This window comes from Sceloporus undulatus, chromosome 9, assembly GCF_019175285.1.
Source record: "Sceloporus undulatus isolate JIND9_A2432 ecotype Alabama chromosome 9, SceUnd_v1.1, whole genome shotgun sequence".
NCBI classification, from domain to species: Eukaryota; Metazoa; Chordata; class Lepidosauria; order Squamata; family Phrynosomatidae; genus Sceloporus; species Sceloporus undulatus.
In genome coordinates, this window is record NC_056530.1 from 21,024,316 (window position 1) to 21,041,291 (window position 16,976).

The following is a 16,976-nucleotide window of genomic DNA, read 5'->3' on the forward strand; positions in this document are numbered from 1 at the left end:
TATATGAAACTGGTTAGCAGTGTCCTGGGTATAGTTGGGCCTTTTAAAGGTATTTCTCTATGGCAAAACCACCTCTGAATATTCATTGCCTAAAACAAAGGCAAGGGAGCCAGTGTGGTGTAGTGTTTGAACTTTGGACTATGACTCTGGAGAGCAGGGTTTGATTCCTCATTGGGCCATGGAAACCCACTGGGAGACCTTGGGCACATCACACTCTCTCAGCCACAGGAAACCCTATGATAGCTTCGCCTTAAGGTCGCCATAAATTGGAAATGACTTGACGGCACATAACAACAACAACAAGCCTAAGGCAAACCCCTCAGAACTAATCTTGCCAAGGAAATTTTGCATAGGTTCGCCTTAGGGTTGCAAATGACTTGAAGGCACGAGAGAACAACAAGAAAGCCTTATGAAATCCAGGCAACCCAAAGGCACATTTGTTGTCAAATCAGTTGTGATTCATATGGCAGCTATGAATGAGTGACATCTAAAGTTAACATTTTGCTCAGGTCTTGCAAACTCAGGGCTTTCTTGGTTGAAACGATTCACCTGTAATAAGGTCTCCCTCTTTTCCTACCACCTTCCATTTTACTAAGCACTTACTCAATAAGAGTAGCCTCCTCAAGAAGCACTGCGGGGGGGGGGGAATCCTGAATGAAGTGCTTTAGTTGGGTCTCATTCATGTTCTTGGGCATGAATGGAAAGTCACCAAGTGAATGCCTACGCTACAAATGCTATCGACAAAAGGAATCCCAGGAAAATCAGATTGCTGAAGACTTTGAAGACCAGTCTTTCAAAGATGTCATCAAATTAGCTTGCCAAGCTGTTAACATAATCAGATCTCCCAGGACTAATAAAATCACCAGGTGCATGGAACATTTCCTCTGAGGAGATGTTGTCATGGCGGTGAAATAAGCACCCTTTGCCATTATTTCTGCTCAACCACAAGCTCCATGAGTCTTTGCCTTTAGCCTCTAAGCCTGTCCCCAATCAAAGCACTCCTGACATGGCTGTTCGACCTGTTTAAACACCTCCAAAGAAGGTGACTCCAGAACATATGATCGCTCCAGTTCCTTCCTTGGAAATATAGCCCAAAGCGCCTGGTATTTGTTGGCGGCCTCCCATCCAAGTACTAACCAGGGCTGAGCTTCCAAGATCAGAGAGGATCTGGTGCCTTTCTGGTCTTCAGGCCCTTTCTAGAAGCAGCCAGGCCAGATTCAATGTTCCTTATGCCATCTCTCCAAGGAAGTTGGTCCTTGAATGCATCACACTTCATGGCATGACTTGTCTGGAGGTCTCAGGTTTGGGCTCTGGAACTCAAAGCTTGGGAAGATCTTGAACTAACAACCCCAAACCACAGACCCCTTTCCTGACAGTGATGCTCTTCCAGGTGTTTTGGACATCAACTCCCAGAAGCCCCACTCAGCATGGCCAACAGACAGGGATTCTGGGAGCTGAAGTCCAAAACCTCTGGAGGAGCAAAGTTTGGGAATCCTTAACCCAGTCTTCTCTCTGGTGTCTTTATTCATAGCTGATCTGATATCTGATCACAGCATTCCTATCTCCTGCAGGACATACTGAGGCATAAGGGTCCAAAGCTCGATGCAGAAATAATCCGATTTGAGACCGCTTTAAGTACCCTGGCTCAGTGCTAGGGAATCCTGGGAATGGTGGTTCATTGTGTCACCAGAGGAGGCTAAATAGGCTGCAAAAGAGGAGGCTAAATAGGCTGCAAAACAGTTCCCTACATTCTGTAGCATGGAGCCAGGGCATTCTGATGCCTGCGGTGCGGATGCAGCAGGGGGAAAGGCTGCCTGTGCGGTGCCCTCCCTTTGCACTCTGCACGTGCTCAGAGGCAGAGCCCATCAAGGCGGTGCCAGCCCCAGGGAGGCGGCGCCAGGGGAAGGAGGCTGCCTGAGCCGGCCTTCCAGGGCTGGGCTCCTCCTTCTCCTCCTCTTCCAGCCGGGATCAGAGTCAGGTGGGGCCGCTTGGCTCCAAACGCTGAGCCCGGAGGAGCAGCAGCAAGAGAGGACTCCCCTCCGCCTGGGAAGAAGGAGCCTCGGTGAGTCTGGCTTAGCTCAGGGGTCTCCTCTCTCCAAGGGCTGGGCTAGGCTACAGATCCCCCCCCCCTCTTCTCTTCTTCTAGACCTAGGCTAGACTATAGAATCTATAGTCTTCTCTTCTTCTAGCTCTTGGTTAGGCTAGACTAGAGAGTCCCCCCTCATAGTTTTTGGCTAGGCTACAGATTCCCCCTCTCTTTCTCTTCTAACTCTTGGCAGGGCTAGACTACAGATCTCCTCTCCTTTTCTAGGCCAGGCTAGACTAGACTAGAGATCCCAACTCTTTTTCTCTTCTAGCTTTTGGCTGGGTTAGCCTAGACTAAAAATCCCCCCTTACTTCTCTAGCTCTTGGCTGGCTTAGGGTAGGCTAAAGTAGAGATCCCCCCCCCCTCTTCTTCTCTTCTAGTTCTTGGCTAGGCTAAGCTACAGATCCCTCCCTTCTTCTCTTATAGCTTTTGGCTGGGCTAGACTACAGATCCCCTCTCATATTCTCTTCCTAGACCTTGGCTGTAGTAGAATGGGATAGAGATCCCTTCTCTTCTAGCTCTCGAAGACTAGAGACCCTCTTCCCTTGTTCTCTCTGCTATATTCAGGCAAAGGAACTAGCAAAACCACCTCTGAATTTTCCATTCATCCCTAAAACAACCAGTGAGTTGGAGGGAGGCACATCATATGGGATGGTATAGTTGGGGTCCTCTCTCCCGCACCCTTTTTAAAATGTGCCTTCAAGTTGTCTGTAGACATATAGTAACCCTATACATTTCCTAGGGTTTTCTTAGTCAAGGAATACCCAGAAAGGTTTTGCCAGTTCCTTCCTCTGAAATGTAGCCCACAGCTAGTTCTGAGTACTGTATTTGTTGATGGTCTCAAGTCCAAACCAGGACTGTTTCTGCTCAGAGAAGATCTGGGGCCTTTTAGGGCCTTTAGGCCAAAGGAAACGTTGGGATACAGAATAGCTCAGTTCTTTGCAACACTTTATGGGAGGGAAACTTTGAAAAGAAGTGCCAGCATTGTGAAAGAATTCAAGATACAGCTGTGTTATATAGGTACGTAGAGAGATCTTGTAGCACCTTTGAGACTCACGAAAGGAAGAAGTTGGCAGCATGAGCTTTCCTAGACTTCAGTCTACTTCCAGAGGAGCCCTGGAACGCTTCCTTTGGAGGTCCAGAGGAAATAGACTTAAGTCTGCAAAAGCTCATGCTGCCAACTTCTTTCTTTAGTCTCAAAGGTAGTACAAGATCTCTCTACAACATTGTGAAAGTTAGCACTATGTTACCAATATAAACATATTTATAGGTACCCAGGACATTAGGATAGAATTCCAAAGCTGAAGTTGTATGTTTGACTTTGCATTTCTTCAATGAATATCTAGATAGTCACCAGTGGTTTTGGAACAAAAATACAATGGGTCCTTGGCTGGGGTTTGGTTCCAGGACCCCCATGGATGTCAAAATCCACGAATGCTTATGTCTTGTGACAGTGGTGTAATGAAATAAAGTCCCTATATAAAATAGCAAAATCATGGTTTGCTGTTTGGAATTTATATATTGTGAATATTTTCAAGCTGTGTATGGTTGAATCTGTGGATAAAAACCCCATGGACATGGAGGGACAACTGTATGTTGCATGATTAATATAGGCCCTATACAGACAGGCCAAAATAAAGCTGCTTCGGGTCACTTTGGAGGTATGGTGTTTCAATGATGCATGCGTCCTAAGAGTCTGGAAGCTGCACCAAAGCTGCACTACAGTCCTGAGGACTGGAGCATGGCTTTGGTACGGCTTCTGGACTCTTAGGACGCATGTATCATTTAAACAGCATACTTGCAAAGTGACTCGAAGCAGCTTTATTTTGGCCTGTCTGTATCAGGTCATTGTCAATAAAAAGAAGCCATCTAGTGAAGAACTTTGGCTCTGATGTACAGTGGTCTCTCCACATTTGCAGGGGTTAGGGGTGAAGGACCCTCCCATGAATGTGGAAAACCCACAAATAAAAAACCCCTATTGTTTTTAATGTAAGAGAACACCTCTCTAGGAATCTCCAGGTCTTCCTCTTTGGTCAGCATCTGCCAGACGTTGATCATAGAATCATGCTGGAGGACCTACAAATGCCTAGAGAAGTGTTTCCTCTAGGAAGTTTTAAGTTCTCCAGCACAAATCTATGGTCAATTTCTGTCAGGGTTGCAATGGAGGACTTAGAGATTCCTAGAGAGAACGTATTAATCAAACCCACAAATAATCAAATCCGCAACACACTGCATAAATAACTCAGTTTCAGACTGCTTTAACTGCCTGGGCTCCATGTTCTGGAATTCTGGGAATAGTAGGTCCAAAACACACTGCAGAAATAATCTGGTTTGAGACTGCTTTAACTACCCTGGCTTCATGTTCTGTTTAGGATTATATATATATAATATATATATATATATAAAATTTATTTATTTATTTATTTATTTATTTTCAATTCTAGACACAGGGCTGAAAAAACCCAGCATCACCCTCTCCTTCTGATGCCTTGGATTCTGGAGGTGTCCCAGCACCCCTTGGGCTGACCACACCGCACTGGCCAACACCGCTGTATTGGTGCAAGAGACGGCCGAGCCATGGCGACAGCCTGTGCCTCGAGACCCTTCCAGGACGTGACATGGAGGGCTCTGACCCTCCTGACCCCCCCATATTAGGCTTGCCCTGCCAAAATATGGGTCGGGAAGCATGCCCTTTGGAAAGCGAGGGGTCTGCTGTTGGGGGCTTGCTCTTGCTAGCACTGAATGGACATCGAGAGCCCAAGCGACGCCGGTTGGAGAATGGAGACTCCGAGGGCGAAGGAGCGGCCAAGCGCCACCGAGGGCCTGATCCAGGCGAAAGCCGTGTCCCCATCAGCCGGTTGGCCTTGGACTATGTGGTGCCTTGCATGAACTTATATGGGATTTGTGTCAAAGACTCGTTTCTTGGGGAGGCTTTGGGCGACCAGATCTTGGCAGAAGCAGAAGGTCTCAATCGCAGTGGGAAGTTCCACGACGGGCAGCTGGTGAGCCAAAGGACGGTGCCCTCCCGCAGCATCCGGGGAGACCAAATCGCCTGGGTGGAAGGCCGGGAGCCTGGTTGCCAAGCCATCGGCATACTCATGGCACGCATAGACGAGCTCATCATGCACTGTGCTGGCAAGCTGGGCGGGTATGATATTAATGGTAGGACCAAGGTGAGTCATGGCTAGTAACAGCCACGTACTGTTTTTTCAGGCTGGGGTCTGTTTTGGACCCTGACTGAAACTGTAATAAAGAGGAGAGTGCTTCTGGGTGCCTGCAGAATGCATATCTTTCTCTGTTTTGCATACCCTCAAGCTAGCAAGGAAGGCATTCTTTCCAGGTAAGGATATGGCTTGTTTTCCAGCCCCTCTTGAGAGAATGAAGGGATTGCTTCATGATTCCCTCCTATGGAATTGGAGGATCATTAAGAACAGCTTGCAGACTGTCTTTTGCCACCATATCTCTGCTGTTCTTAGAGAGCAAGCTCAGGGGCTCTTTCAACTACCCAGTTATAGTGCTATGATTCTACTTGGACTGACATAGCTGCATCCTATGGAAAATTGGGTTTTGTAGTTTTGTGAAACACTAGAACTGTTTCTGGCAGAGAATTCTGAATGCTTCTCCATCCATTCCAAATTCAGGATGCCATAGGATGTGGCTATGATAGTTCAAGAGGAACCATAGTGCTATAACTATGTAGCGTGAAAGGGTTCAATCTCTTACCAGGAGGTTGATACATTTGTTCGCCTGACCTACTCTTGATGTCACCTCCTCTTCCCCCAATAAAATGGCCAGGAGACGAAATCTATCAGAATCGTTAAGATTAACCAGTTTATTGCACTGTGAGCTTTTATGGATTTCAATTCACTTCTTTATATATTTATACCCCAAATATTTAAGCACAGTGACATAGTTGTAGGGGTGGCTGAGAAGCTGCAATAGGATACAGAAAAATGGAAGTTGTGACCCTGGCTATAAGCCTTCGAAGAGTTGTCTTAAGATGTTACAGGTTTGTCAACTGGCTGGTCTGTTAGCTCCAACGTATGGAAGTAAAAATCTGTTTACCTGGGAATCTAAAAGCTATATAGTCAGAAGGTTATTATGAAAGATTTGAATTAGACATAAGGATAAGAGTCTACCTCTGAATATTGAGCTGGGTGTCACCACAGGAAGCGTTACATAGAAGGGAACTGGGTCAGTCTCAGTGAATGAAATATAGGGATGTATTGAAAGAGGAAGCAGGAAAATTTCCAGTTTTAACCCATTATTTCCTTCAAGTAAGCTGAAAGTAAGCTTTCCCTTCTTCCTTTCCTGTTTATAATGTAACACAGTGCTTCTCAGTCAATCCAGCAATTATTTTTTCCCGTTCTGCCAAGAACTGGCATCATACTTGTAACCATTGGCTAGTTTTGCTTTTCCCCTCATCGGAAAACTCTCCAGATACTGGAGAGTAGTACTATTGTAGTGGAACGGACTTCCCATGGCTATTTCTTTGACAATTGCTATCGCTGCCTCTCCTCTCCTGGGGGGGAAAAAATCAGTTTTCCTGGAAGCATGTGTGTATGCTTTCGTTGTTTCCTTGGGCTGATCCTAGGACCCCGCTAACCACATACGTTCATAGTGGAATTTCACTGGCGTGTGTTGTATGCAGGGCGGACGCATTGAACCGTTTCCTGGCTGGGGCAAGGTTTAAATCAAGCCTAGGATGGGTATGCCTTATATAGTTGTGCATTGCATGCCCGCCCTTAGGTAATTTCTAGGTGCAAGGAGAAAGGTTGTTGACCAGGTCAGTCTCGGCTGGCTGCTACTACTATAATCCTATGATCATCTTCGCCAGGCCAGCCCCATCATCTGACTTGGAAGACCGAATCGGTCTTGATTTCCTGCTGGGGTTGTCTGGGTGATGCCTTCACAGCTCCCTCTCCAGCTGTGCCGTTTCCAATGCTGACGGCAGTTTCCTTTTGTGCCAGTGGCGCTTTGACCTCAGAATGTGGTTTCGTTCCCTCTGGAGCTCATTTCCCCTACATCAGCAGTGGGCAAAGTCCAATTTTGCAGCTGTTGTTGGACTGCAAATACCAGAAGCCTTATTATTATAGGCCAGTGCTCTCTCTATAAATCAGCAGCTTAGTTAAGTATTCAAAGATACAGCTGTGTTAGTTTGTAGAATCGGCATGTAGAGAGATCTTGTAGCACCTTTGAGACTCACTGAAAGAAAGGAGTTGGCAGCAGGAGCTTTCGTTGACTTAAGTCTACTTCTTCAGATGCATATAATTTTATAATATATGCTATTATATTCATCTGCGGAAGTAGACTTTGGTCTAGGAAAGCTCATGCTCAGAGGTGCTCTTTCTGATTTGCAGATGCTTCATTTGTTTCAGAGCTACTCTTCTTTCTCAAGGACTGTGTGGTGTGTATATGTATGTGGGGTTGGCCATATGCCGCTGGAGGTGCTGTTTTGTTCCACAGCTGGAGAAGGTTCCTTTTAGGACTACAACTTCCAGCATCCCTTGCCAGCTTCAATGCAGGTCTCACTACCCACGCTGCTAGGAAGAGCAGAGTTGTCCTCCCAAAACGTCACACCTCCAAGTTGGCTTGTACACAAATCTCTGTCCAAAATGACACCGGCTGTCTCTGTGGTTTTTTTGGGGGCGCGAGGTAGAAGGAAGAAAATGTTCTTTCCAAACTTGGCATCCTGTGCGGCCTTCGTGCCTTTTCAGATTACATTTAGATCTCAGTGAACGAAGGAGGTGTCTTCTTGGGTATGACTATTTTAAAAAGAAAATTTGGTACCAACATTTATTTACTTTACTTTATTTACTTTATATGCCACCTTTCTCCCAGGCCGGGACCTAAGGCAAATTCCATAACAACAAATTAAAAACGTTTTCAAAAAGTTTTAAAACCGATGTCAAAGCATCACATTAAAACGCTATAAGACTGATTTTTATAAAAATCATACAAAAGTTTAAAAACATACATCTATATTAAGAACCTTCCCTGTTTTGCTCTGGTGCCACAATCAACTTCCATAGCACTGAGCCATGGCAGTTAAACTGTGGTCAAACCAGATTATTCCTGCAGTGCGGATGCAGCCTGTATTAAGGTTCCCAGGGGAACCTTTCATCTGGGAGTGTTTTTTGGTAGTTAAAATAAATGCAAGTTAAAATGGCAAAGCAATACCTATGGAAGCTCTCTCCTTTTCCTTCTGGTTTGTTTCTCTCCTGATGTGGGGCTGGGACTGGACACAGGATCCTTCCCCATTGGAATTGGGCAGGAGGAGGCTTATGTTGCGGTTTGTTTTCCAGTACCAAAATGATCCATCTTTTCCAGGAAGATCTTGGCTGCCTTTGGCTGTTCCTGGAATTACTCTGAGCTTCCTCCCAGTGATGGGCTGCAAGGCAAGCCTTTCCTTTGGGTCTAGGATTGATGCATTTGGCAAAGTGGGGCCAGCGGGAGGAAGACCATTGGAGTATGTGTGTCATTTAAGAACTGGATCCAAATATGTTATGCAATGGATTTCTAGGGTGCAAATGTGGAAAGATGCAGCATATTCCGTTCAGTCTTCATCACCGGTTGGTTGGTGCTGTGTTTTCTCTGGGATCTGTAGCCATGCCCATCAGGAAGGGTTGGGAGTCCCCTGAGATTCTGACCGTAGTGGCATCTTTAGAGGCCTGTGATCACCCAGTGGTTTTCCATGTTTGAGCAGAGAATTGAACCCTGCTCTCCAGAGTCATAGTCCAAGACTCAAACCACGACAACACACCGGCTTTCAAACTTATAATAAGTTATATGAAATAATAATTGAATATATACATATATGTGATTTATAATAATAAATTATATTAAGCGTGTTGTTGTGTGTCATCAACTCATTTTCAAATGGGCAGAGTTTTTAGAGGAGGTTTGCCATTGACTTCCCCTGAGGCTGAGAGAGTGTGACTTGCCCTAGGTCACCCAGTGGGTTTCATGGCCCAGCGGGGAATCGAACTCTGGTCTCCAGCCAAACTACTTGTAATGAATCCTCCCCCCCCCCCCCCCAATTCTCATTTGAGAAACCCACCCAGCAACAAGGGAAGAGTAGTTTGTTAGCCGCCTTGAATCCAGTTACTGAAAAAAGGCAGGATATAAAAGTGAAAGGAATAATTCTCACTCTCTCTCCTAAATAATAATTGCTCTTGTCCTGACATGACCCCAGAGTAGCTGCAAAGGGGGGACCAGAGCAGACAGATAGCTGATGGGTTGCTTCCTCTCCATCTTCCAAAGGATGACAGCAAGCCTGAAAGCAGTGCCAGGGCGAGGTGAGGCGCAGATCCCTCTCCTGCTTACTTAGGTAGCACAATTGCTCCTTATCTGGCATCATGATGGGGAGCTGTTCTAATCGCTTGCAAGGCTGAGCTCGCAGGGACGGCTGCCTGTCCTCGGGTGACCCTGCAGGAACATCCCACGTGGGTCAGGCAAGGGAAGGGGGGCAAACCCTGCGTCATGGGGACTTGATGTCCTTGGTGCTCCCAGGAACAGCAAGGGAACAGGATGCACCAGCCTCGGCTGGGAGGGGTGCAAGGGTGCGATGGGTGGGGAAGTCAGCATTTGCCATTGCCTCCCTCCTTTTCCTGAAGTGCCAATTGGATGTGGCATTTCATTCAGAGTTGGAAAGGTGGGGGAAGAGTGGAAAGCAAGGGAATTTCATCACTTTGAGTTGTCTTCATGGGTTTGGCTCACTTCTCTTGTGGCTGACAATAAACCAAGGTGCTCTCTCTCTGCATTTGTTAACCCTTGGTTGTGGCAAAGGTGTATTCAGGGATGCCTCAGCATTATAACCTTATTTTTATATAAATTTCTGCTCATTTTTAGCAAGTTCTTACTTATTTATTTAATTAATTTCTGTATTACCCCCCCCCCAGTAAACAAATAAAAGCAATTAAAATGCAGTGGGGCCTTGGTATCCCTTGGGGTTTGGTGCCAGGATCCCCCATGGATACCAACATCCGTGGATTCTGAAGTCCGAGTAAGTGCAATGGCATATTAAATGGTGTGTCCCTTATATAAAATGGCAAAATCAAGGTTTGCTTTTTGGAATTTATATGTTTTCAAAGATACTTTCAAGCCGTGGATGCTCGAATCCGTGGATGAAAAATCCGTGGATCTGGAGAGCTGACTGTCGTACAGAGATAATGATAAAATCCTCTTTTAAAAATGCTTGGAAACAGTCTAAACACATGCTGAGATACTGTACAATTTTGAAAGAATAAAATGGAAACAATTCCGATAGCCCTGTATTTCAAAGTTCTTAGCTTTTGTTAAGTAACGGCAGAAGGGTGCTTTTGGACATGTGCAGAGTGCCCTTGGCTCCTTGTCAAGATGCCTTAGAAACAAAACGAAAAACCATGTTAAAATACAATTTTGGAAGAATCGAATCAGACCATTTCTGACAGCCCTTTATTTGAGAGTGCTTAGCTTTTGTTAAGCAATAGCAGAAGTGTGCTTCTGAGCATGTGTAGAGTGCCTTTGGCTCCTTGGCAAGACACTGAAGCTGTGTATTTTTGTTGCTGTTGACTGTTGTCACGTTGACTTTGACTTACCTCCAATTACAATAAAAGGTATTCTGGCTAATGTGAGGTAGGAGGGCTTGTGCCTGGAAAAGTTAATTTATTGGAGCACAGTGTTCAGAATCGCCAATTACAGTCGGTCAAGCCATCTAGGTTTATGTTAGCTGAGCACTTGGGGACTTTGGTCCAGAAACCTTTCCAGGTTTTGTGTTACAGTAAAAAGGATAATGTCTTTGCTTTGCAAGTTGTTGCTTGGGATGTTTGGATGGGGTGGTGGGAGGAAAAACAGGCGTCTGATGGGACACAGTGGCTACAGGATTTATTGCTTACCTACAAGTTTGTTAGCTGCTGATGTATTTTTATTTTTAGATGTGTGGGTTGGGGAATGTGTCAACCATTACTTTAAAAAAATAATCTAGGCTCCTGAAGGGTTAAGCTCCAGAATTTGCAGTCTGAAATTTGGTTCTGGTACATGTGAAAGCAAAGGACATGGATCATCCAGTGCCTTCTGTGTAAAGCCTCAACTTGTTTTGTGTTAGAGATGTGAGCCTCTACGTCCCTCTTGCATTCTGCTCCTGGTTTCTCTCTCTCCGTCTTTCTTTCCCCCATCCCCACTGCCATCCCACCCCCTTGTTGCATGCTTTTCCTGGTCCTTGGACAGACGACAGACCAGCGGACTCTGCTGTTGCCCTGGGTTGAGGGAGGTCCCCTCTGAGACGGCCAAACAACTTCTGATGGCAGCCTTGCAAATTGAATCTGTGACCAGTTGGTGAGCCCCAACTACAACAGACCCACTGGATCATCATGGAATTGTTTGGGTGTTGACTAACCATTTAGCGGTGGGTGGAGTGGGTCTGTTCTAGTTGGGATCTACTCTATTGCTCCAGTCAGTGGTGTCCCTGCCCCTGGTGTCACCCATTTAATGGTTGGAGGTATCAGAGGGGCAGTGGCCAAAGGGGCTCACATGCCCTTCTCCTTTGCTGTCATGGTGGTGACCACCTCCTTAGGAGGAAGCACCTGGCATGACAAAACCTGGAGGGGTGCACTTGCCCCTTCTCAACCTTCAGTGGAAAGAGGACCCAATCTGGTGTCACCCCTCTTTTGAGGTGAAACTCGGTGCAGGCTATACCACCTTCACCCCTTAGTGACATCACTGGCTCCCGCCAATATAATCCATCCACATGTCTCGTTTTATAATTGGGGAGGGTAAGAACTGATTTGGACTTTTTTCTTTTGACTGCCTGGTTACCTGGAGTAGATTTTCCCTTCACTCAAGGTGAGCCGGGCAATATGGCTACTGATCAACCTTGCCTAATGGGTGTTTGGCTGAGCGGGCGGAAGGTGGAACCTAATAAGTTAGGGGAAGCATCGGCAGATCTGTGAGCTCTTTGGTCCTGTCCCTGGCAATGAACCCCCCTCCTCTCTCGTTCCCTCCTTCCCTCCAGGCCATGGTGGCATGTTACCCTGGCAACGGCATGGGTTACGTGCGACACGTGGACAACCCTCATGGAGACGGGCGCTGCGTCACGTGCATTTATTACCTAAACCGGCAGTGGGATAGCAAGGTAGGTGATAGAGTGGGGGGCAGAGATGGGGGGAGGAATGCTCTCATAATCTATCATGCCTTCTCGCCCCAGCTCAAGTTTCACGCATGGCATGGATGTCTCCCTCTGTGATGTGGATCCTTTCCACTCCATCCCCTTCACTATTCGCTCCTTTCTTACCCATCACCAGCATGCCAGATTCTGCCAGGACTCACTTCAAAACTCTGCATTGTGAGATGCCTAGTCCATTCTTTGCAGAAGAGGAGATGGGGCTGAAAAAGTCATGGCGGCAGGACTCAGGTTTAGGCTGCAGGACAATGGTTGGCAGTGGTTTACATGTCTGCAGAAGGCAGTTGAACCATTCCGAGCTTGAGATGTTAAAGGAGCTATCCAGGACATTACAACCCTAACCTTTTAAATAAATTGAGAACTTGAAGCTCTAGCTCTAGTGGGGCAGATGCACAGAAACATTAGAATGTATAACCCTACCTTTTGTACTAGAAGTTGAAGGTAACTAACACTTAAGATAGTTTGTAAAAACCTCAAATAACCAACCACTAAACATTAAAATACAGAAGCAACACAATAGCAATTGGTCTTTTGTAGCTATCTAGAAGATAGTGTTAAGGAGAACATGGTCTTTTCCCATTGACTGACCTGGTCCTAAATCATTCCGAGCTTGGAAGGCCAATTGGGCCTGGCAATAAATCAGAAGCCAATGCAACCATTCAACAATGGGGTCCTTTCTTGCTGCTATTGATTTTCCCCTCCTGCATGCACAAAACTAGTATTCATAAGGTAGATTGCCTTTCAACCTGGACGTTCTACTTAACTATTGTGAATAACAGTCACTGCTGAACCAGCACCACCTCCTTCCTACTCCGGGTTTTAGTCCCAAGTCCCTCTCCAAACCACAGATCCCAGGATTCTGTAGGATGGAGTCATGACTATCAATATGTAGTGTGGTTGTCTCTTGGCTCTGCATATTTCTCCATTGCTCAGTGTGTCACTGGTCTTCCTACTTCTTCTCACAAGGAGAAGCCAAAGGTCTTCGTAGAATGCAAGTTACTGACTAGGGGCCTTTTCACTGTGCACAGTTATAGCACTATGATTGCACTTTCCTTGCCATGGCATTGTCTTAAGGAATGCTGGGATTTGTAGTTTGAGGAGGCCATGGAGTTTTCTGGCTGAGAATTCTACTTACCTTTCTCCAAATTGGAAATATCAAGATTCTGTAGGATGGAAGCATGGCAATTAGAATGGAATCATAGTGGTATAACTGTGTAGTGTGAAAGGGCACCAGGTCAAGGGATGATGTTCTGGGGGACCAATGATTTCAGTGGGGCAGGGGGATGCCAGGCTGCTCACCATGCCCAGGTAGCCACTCTGCACACAGACCCTTTCTTGCCTCTCTATCTCCTGGCCAGGTCCATGGCGGCATCTTGCAGATCTACCCCCAAGGCCGACAGGTGGTGGCAAATATCGAACCCATCTTTGACCGGCTGCTCATCTTCTGGTCTGACCGACGCAACCCGCATGAAGTGAAGCCAGCCTATGCTACGAGGTAACAGGGGGGTTGGTGGGTATTCCCTCTGTCTCCAGGTTTAAGATGAGTCAGGAAAGGGATGTGAAGTTTGGTGGCATTCAGAGATAAAGCTTGTGAACTAGTGCCCCTGAGGATGTGCAGTGATGACCACTAATTTCCCAGGAACATAATCCCACAGTGTTGACATCAGTGATAAAGTTTAACCTCTGGAGCATACAAATGGTTGAATGCTTCCTCCTCTCTTTCCTGACCAGCCACATCCAGTGCCCTGGAGAAACTTGAGTGGGGTAGAGAGAAGCTTATATTCCACTGAATTTGGGGCAGGCTCATTTTGATGCAGTGTCTGACATTTAGAATCCAGATGGCACCTCACCTCTTCCATTAGGATGGGGGACATATGATCTGCTAGAGATTTCCCCCGTACAAGCTCCATTTGAACAGGAAAGGTGCTGTGCAAGAGCACATGCATTGCTGGTACCCTCCAGTGGCTGTGTTTCCCTTCAATTGAATGAGGCTGGCATTGAAGAACTCCTTGCTGGACTCTATTTCCTCAGTCTGTCTGGCAGTCTTTTGACTGCCACCCTCCTCTCTTGCCTCACTTAGTCCTGACAGTCCTTCCTTGCCTTCTGGTTCTTTGACCCAACATGTATCACCCACCCACTTTTCTGTGGTTGTGTCTTTCTCAGGTACGCCATCACAGTCTGGTATTTTGACGCCAAGGAGCGGGCAGAAGCCAAAGGAAGACACCAGCTGGGTAGGTGGAAGGTCTGAAACCTGTTTCAGTGGGTGGGCTCGGTTACACTGATACACAAAATGGCAGATTTTGTAACTCACTGTAAGTAAAGGGTATAGTGATGCAGAGTGGGTCAAGAAATAAATCTCAGGCCTGTTACAAACGGGCGTAAAGTACGTCCTCAGGACATACTAGGGTTAGGAAAGGGCGTGCTTTACGCACGCCCCTAACCCTAGTACGTCCTGAGGACGTACAAAATGGCGTCGCTCATTCTACATGGGCGCCACCATCTTGACGTCGCGGACACTTAGCGTCCACACGTTGCACAGTGGAAGTGATGCCAGGAGTGTGTGACTAGCGACTTGTGGTACCACTTCCAGGGCACAAAAAGAAGCGCCATTTTGGCGCTTCTTTTTTGCGGCACTGGGGAGCTTTGCGGTTTGGCTGCTGGGGCTCCTTGGCGCCGCTAATGACGGCGGTGGCAGACCGCCACTTTCAGGCGGTCTGTAACGTGCCTCAGCTTCCTATATATATACTGTTTTCTGGCAGCAGCTGACTTAGAAAGTGATCTTGGCTTTGCGCTGAAGAGCTTGATGATAATGTTGATCCAGCTCTGGGAAATAAATTTATTTATTTATTTATTTATTTATTTATTTTGTGGGAATACCTCAGGAGAAAGATCTTGTGAAGGGGCTAATGTGTTCCCCTAGCCTTCCGCTGTTGCTTGTCCTTTATCTTAAGCAATATCGAATTCTTCCCCTCTTGCAGCCTGTGCTCAGAAGGGAGGACCTGCTTCTGCAACCCAGACCCAGACGCAGGCACAGATGAATGGACCCACATGACAGACATCTGGAGGGTACTGCGGAGACCTGGGTGCCAAAGAGCTTCCCCTTTCTTTGGCCATTTCAAGCTGCCCGTTGCCGCTGCCCGTGTCTGCTGCTGCCGCTGTTGCTGCTGCTCCTTTGCAACCTTGGCTGGAGGCAGATGGAGGCTGTCTGGTCATAATCCAGGAGGAAGAGGGTTGCAGAAGGAGATGTGGACCCCGAGGAGGAAGGGTGCACACACCTCTGTGTCTGTGTTTAGTTGCGTGGCCGGTGTCACTTGGGGACAACCCTTTTGTTGGAGTCGGTTTTGCATTTCTTCAGATGATTGAGGTGTCTCCATATAGTAAGGGGGCACCTTTTCCACTCATGTGTCTCCTCCCTGCTATCCCCAGCACTGCTCTGTTTGCTTGGTCTTGTTCATTTGAATCCCTTTGTGATTCACCAGAGAGCAGGGAAGGAGGGAGTGAGGCAGAGGAGAGGGAAAGGGCCACAAAAGGGCACTCTTGAGCTGACTTTGGAAGGTGAGGCCTGGTGGGTTTGGGGAGAGTGAGAAGGAACCGGTGTTTGGACTCTTTGAGATAGGATGGGAATAAACATTACCACATGAAAATAGCCTTTGGTTGCTTTGTTTGTGGAAGGGAGTGAAGGAGGAAGAGCCTGGACTCCTGGGTCCTCCTTACTTCCCCTGTTCATTATGGAAATGGCAGTATTCCCTAGGCTGAATCTGCATTGCAGAAATAGTGCAATTTGACATTGCCTTGGCTTAATGCTGTGGGATTTGTAGCTTCTTGTGGTACCAGAGCTCTCTGACAGAGAAGGCTAGATATCTGATAAAACTACACCTCCCAGAATTCTAGAACATTGAACCATGGCTGTTAAAAGCAGTGTCAATAGTTTCTTGTGTGTTTTTTGGGCTATGTGGTCATGTTCTAGAAGAGTTTCTTCCTGACGTTTCATCAGCATCTGTGGCTGGCATCTTTAGAGAAATGAAGATGTTCAGCATGTTGTATAGCTCCTTGCAATGTCAGACTAAAATCCAGAGAGGATGCACTACCTCCTGCTGACATGGTAGCCATTGGTACTTTGCAGAATTTGGATTTTTTGAGAACAGTTGTCCCACAGATTCTGGGATGTGCTCACTTATATATTTGTCCCATGTGTGTGAAAATGGAAGCAGAGAGTGGTCTGCAAGAGTTTGTATACTGTCCAAAAGGCGATATCTATGCTGGTTCCAGTGTGACATGCGTTTCCTCATGCAAAGGGATTTTGTATCCTCTTTGAAACTGCGACTGTGGTTCGTGGTTCTGGATAAATTAAATGTGCAGTCCATGCACAGATGTGCACCAAATAAAACGACCACAAGGTGGTACCATTGCCTTGATTTTTGGAAAGTTCAGAGACAAATTGCTTGGATTTTTTTCTACATTCCGAGAATCTGGTTTTCTCAGAATTGTGGGAACATTTGTAGTTCCATTTCACCAAACTACCTACTTCAAGCTCTGTTTCTCTTTGTAGAGTAGAAAACTGCTCATTACTCCTGTGCTGGCCAACTGAAGTGAAGAAAAACCCTTTCTGATTTTTATTCTTTTTGCTTTGACTTTGCAAAGAGGTGGATACTGGGCAGGCTGTTTTTCTCTGGTCTAAGGCCTTGGAGGGGAAGACATGCATATTAGTCGGGAAAAGTTTTGGTCATCCCC

The 16,976-nt window shown here is 46.5% G+C and overlaps 1 protein-coding gene across 1 annotated transcript; it reads left to right on the forward strand.

Moving 5' to 3' along the window:
- The first annotated feature begins 1,926 nt into the window (after positions 1-1,926).
- On the forward strand, positions 1,927-15,891 carry EGLN2 (egl-9 family hypoxia inducible factor 2). The gene is made up of 6 exons (XM_042439556.1): positions 1,927-2,062; positions 4,531-5,259; positions 12,078-12,197; positions 13,604-13,740; positions 14,409-14,476; positions 15,224-15,891. Exons 2-6 carry the CDS (start codon positions 4,705-4,707, stop codon positions 15,295-15,297), a joined length of 954 nt encoding a protein of 317 aa, XP_042295490.1. The 5' UTR covers positions 1,927-2,062; positions 4,531-4,704; the 3' UTR covers positions 15,298-15,891.
- The last annotated feature ends 1,085 nt before the right edge of the window (positions 15,892-16,976 follow it).

Excerpts from the sequence above, each read along its gene's own strand:
- EGLN2 (XM_042439556.1), top strand. The coding sequence starts at position 4,705 with ATGGAGGGCTCTGACCCTCCTGACCCCCCCATATTAGGCTTGCCCTGC. Across the intron at positions 5,260-12,077 it reads ATATTAATGGTAGGACCAAG|GCCATGGTGGCATGTTACCC; the intron begins GTGAGTCATGGC and ends CCTTCCCTCCAG. Across the intron at positions 14,477-15,223 it reads CAAAGGAAGACACCAGCTGG|CCTGTGCTCAGAAGGGAGGA; the intron begins GTAGGTGGAAGG and ends CCCCTCTTGCAG.